Source organism: Pteropus vampyrus, unplaced genomic scaffold (assembly GCF_000151845.1).
Source record: "Pteropus vampyrus isolate Shadow unplaced genomic scaffold, Pvam_2.0 Scaffold108, whole genome shotgun sequence".
NCBI classification, from domain to species: Eukaryota; Metazoa; Chordata; class Mammalia; order Chiroptera; family Pteropodidae; genus Pteropus; species Pteropus vampyrus.
The window spans coordinates 1,888,962-1,893,362 of NW_011888889.1; the positions used below are offsets into that span (position 1 = coordinate 1,888,962).

The window sequence follows — 4,401 nt, forward strand, 5'->3', positions numbered from 1 at the left end:
CTCACAGATTATTTTATTCAGAACAGAACTGTGACATCTGATATAAAATATCAGGATTAGAAAGTTAATTCAAGTGAATGTTTATCTGTGCCTTATGTGCAGTCCTGGCTTGAACATTTGGGCCTTTCTTAAGCACTTCAGTTTGACTAAAAGCATAATAAAACTTTAGTTATTTGCAGAAATCCTTGGATTCGAAAGCTTTCAGATTTTTTTTTTTTATGAATTTTAGATGTCTAATAGTTTTCAGCATATTTACAGCACTGTGCAACCATAACCATAATCTTCAGGACATTTTTATTTCCCTCAAATGAAACACCATCCCAATCAGCAATCATTCTTTGTTCTTGTCTCTCTTACCTTTTCTCAGCCTTAGAGAATCACTGATCAACCTTATATCTCTATAGATTTGTCTATTCTAGACATTTTCACGTAAATGGTTTCACATAAGATGTAGTCTTTTGTCACTGGCTTCTTTCACTTTATATTATATTTTTCAGTTCTAACATTGTGTCTGTGTTGTATTATGTATCAATATTTCATTCCTTTCTGTTACTGAAGAATATATTCACTTGTATGCATATACATTTTATTATCTGTTTACCAGTTAATGGACATTTGGGGTTGCTTTCACTTTTTGGCTATTAAGAATGTTTCTCTTAAGAATCATGTACGTTTGTGTACAAGTTTTTGTGTGGACATTTGTTTTCATTTCTCTTTAGTCGATACTGGAGAGTAAAATTGCTGTGTCATACAGTAGCTGTTCAATATTTTGTACTCATCTCCAACAGAGTACCATTTTATTAAGGATCAACAACTTTTTTTTTCAACTTTGAAAATGGAATATGTTCGAGATGGGGAATGACCACAGGGAAAAGAGAAATGCCAACACCTTAAGTCTGCATTCATCTTTAGCTCATTTGCTGTGCCTGCCAGAGAGATTGGTCTGGTAATCACTATACATGGAAACAACAGGGGACCCTTCTGAAAATGAAAAGGGCATTATTACTAATTCTGTTGGGACAACAGGTATAAATTGGGACTGTCTTGGACAAATTAGAACCAGTGGTCACTCTGTCAACCAACAAGAAGGAATGGCTATTGTCAAATTTAGCTTCTTCCTCTTATGACAAAAATCACTGGGAGTAGGGAGGAGACATCTCAGATATGAAGTCAGTCACAGGGGCAATTTGAACAGTGCTGCTGTCTTGCATTCTGCCCATTCCCTCAAATGAAAAAGTATTTTTGAAAGGGGGATGATACTTTAGCTAATAATTGCCCATCTGCATAGTTGTAGGTTCTAAATGTAAAAGTAAAGTGATTGAAATTAATCAAGTGCTGAATTGTTAATTTTTCTAATATTTACTTGAGTTAAACATTTTATTTCTTCCAGGGAACAAGAAGCCATTTCAACTTCAAAGCATCTTAGACTAAGAAACTTTCAACTGTGCTGAAAAACTTAGGAAACAGATATTTCCTTCCTTCCTATTTGAAAGAATTTAAAGAAGAAATAAAATGGCAGAGGTTTAAAGTTAATATTCAGGATGAATGATGATAATTCAGATGACAAGACAGAAGATAAACTGCAGTCCTTATTAATCAGTGATAAAAATGGAAACACATATACATACAACCAAAAATCATCACCTACACAAAACTCTTTACCCAACAATGTGATTTGGAATTCTGCCAACCCAGATGACATGGTGGTTGATTATGAAACCAACTCTGCTACGGACATTGGTGAAAATATTTCTTTAAATCCTGAGTGTGTTGATGTACATGCTCACCAAAAGTCTTCAAGTGATTTTATTAGTAAGGCGGTATTACATATGCATAAAGATTCCACATGTCAGCCCTCTGCACAAGTTGTAAATACAGAGGCACCCAAGTACTTGCCTAACAATGACCATTCCCTAGAACCATTTCAGGACCAGAGTGTTGAGACATCTTTGCCTTTTGTGTGGAAACCTAATGATGATGATTTGAACTGTACAGACTACCCAGCTGCCTTACAGTTAAACCAAACATTTGACACGAAAGTGGAAAATGTTAACTGCACCTTCATAACACATCATGCCACTGGGAAGAGTCAGTCATTGCCTACCACTGGAACTCTGCTGCCAACTGACTTAAGTGGAAGTAAATCTTTATCCTGTTCCATTCATGCATCTTCCAGTTCTGATAAGATACATGTGAAAGCAATGAGTTATGATAGAGACAGCTTTGAAAACCCTCAAACTATAGCAGCAGAGGCCCAAGACACAACTTACACAGCATTTTCTGATGTAGTGATGCAAACTGATGTTTTTGTTCCAGATGTTGAAAATCAGTGTCAGTATTCTTCAAGAAATGTCACCAGTGAGTACACAGATGGGTCACAGCAAAGACTAGTAGGAGAAAAAGAGATACAAGCCCTAACACCAGTTTCTGATGGCATGGATGTTCCCAGTGGATCTGTATTACAGGAGTTCTTTTGTTTATCCAAAGATGAACCAAATAGTGAGACACATTCAGAGAGCTCATATGGGCAAAAGGAAATGGGCCAGAATCTAACAGAAACAGTGTCTGATTGTCTCATAGATGATGACTGCCCTTTACTGGTGCTAGCTTTAGATAAAAGTAAAGCCCAAGTGTTGAACCCAGAACATAAAGTTTCCGTGGCTGAAGACACACAGACTGCCTCTAATGAAAAGGATTTGGAAACCCAAAATTGTACTGTAGACTTGATACCAAGTAGCCCATCAAGACAAAAGGTGGCTTCCCCTTTTGAATTTACTTGGGATACAAATGATGTGTTCATGAGCACAAATAACACAATTTGCATGTCCACACCAGTCCTGGAACCCACGAATGCAACCTTTTCTGTTTCACCTATCGAAGGGACAGGGAAATGTAGTAAAGTGGAGAAGAGTCGAGAGCTTAGAAATGTACCAGCGTTGAAGGGAGTACCTATGAACATGTCTAAACCTAATCTAGGAAAATCAACAACCAAAACAAATACCCCTATAGGCAGCAAAGTCAGAAAAACCGAAATTATAAGTTACCCAAGACCAAACTTCAAGAATGTCAAAGCAAAAGTTATGTCCAGACCAGCATTGCAGCCCAAAGATCCTTCTTTATCAAAGGTCTCACCCAGACCTCGGTTAACCAGTGCATCACCCTCGTCGGTGGCTTCCTCAAGACAGTTGACAGTTTTGAGCAAAACACCAAGATCTGACTTGAATGCAGACACAAAAGCAGAAATCCTAATTAACAAGACACATAAGCAACAATTTAATAAGCTCATTACTAGCCAAGCTGTGCATGTTGCAACTCATTCTAAAAATGCTTCCCACAAGGTTCCAAGAACAACGTCTGCCGTGAAATCGAATCAGAAAGATGTTAGCAAGGCAAGTTCTGCTAATTCAGCATGTACGACTCCGTCCGTGGCTACGTTCCTTCAGAAGATCAAAGGCATATTCCCTGTTAAAATGGGAAGCACAGAAGTTTTGGAAATGACATATGCTTCCAACAGCAATGGGATTAGCCCTGAAAAGAAGGGTGAAAGTGAAAATGGAACTCCAATGGAGAAACAAGAGCTAAAAAAGGAAATTATGAATGAGACCTTCGAGTATGGTCCTCTGTTTTTGGTAAGTGAAATTTTTTCCTGCTTCAGGGAATGGTGGAGGAAACAGCGGTATTAGCAATTACATTAGTCACTGATAGTCAATAATATTGCAAAACTAGGTGTGCAAAATCTGCTTTCAGGTGTTAATATATTATTTAGTAATTCTTTTTTCTGCATTTTAGAATGTTAATTGGAAACCTGCATATTGGGGGAAAAAATCCTGAATTCAGTATTTGGTACTGAGTATTAATGTACCTTTTAATATAATAGCTAAAAGAGCAGGTAAATATTTTAGTGTGATTAGTTATTTGAAGCTAAACATCTGATTACATTTTATATTTATGAAAAAGTTTGTTTATGAACTTTAAAATGTATTAGGCTACATTTAAGAAAGGGCAGGAGCTGCTGGTAAACAGTATCAACATAAAAATAACTCCTGATCTCTCGTTGAAGAAGCAGCTCAATCTTTTGAGACCCAAAGGTGATTGATATCTGAGGTCTCTTTCAGCTCTAAGGCGTTGCTTCCTGGTACGTAAAATAAACAAAACCCATTTTATTCTTAATATAGTGAAAAAGCAGTATATTTTCTGTAGCACCTGTCTGATATTTGGGGGAATTAGATAGTTCCATTTAAAAAAGAATTCATGTGAAGTTCAAAGATTATTTTTCTTTAAACATGTGTATATTTTGACAAGAGCCTGAAGAAACTAGTTTTCTGAGTTTTAAAAACATTTGGCAGGCCACTCTTAGGCCTGTGTACTCGTCTTCATGCCTAATTTTGGCAGTGGGAACTT

At 36.8% G+C, this 4,401-nt stretch overlaps 1 protein-coding gene across 5 annotated transcripts in view; it reads left to right on the plus strand.

Annotated features, from left to right (window-relative positions):
- Positions 1-4,401, plus strand: part of MTUS1 (microtubule associated scaffold protein 1) — a 133,908-nt gene that overhangs the window by 38,166 nt on the left and 91,341 nt on the right. For all 5 annotated transcript variants that reach the window (XM_011365259.2, XM_011365260.2, XM_011365261.2 and 2 more), the window contains exon 2: positions 1,391-3,629. In XM_011365259.2, the coding sequence (XP_011363561.1) occupies positions 1,542-3,629 (2,088 nt within the window). In that variant the 5' untranslated portion in view covers positions 1,391-1,541. The remainder of the gene's footprint in view (positions 1-1,390; positions 3,630-4,401) is intronic.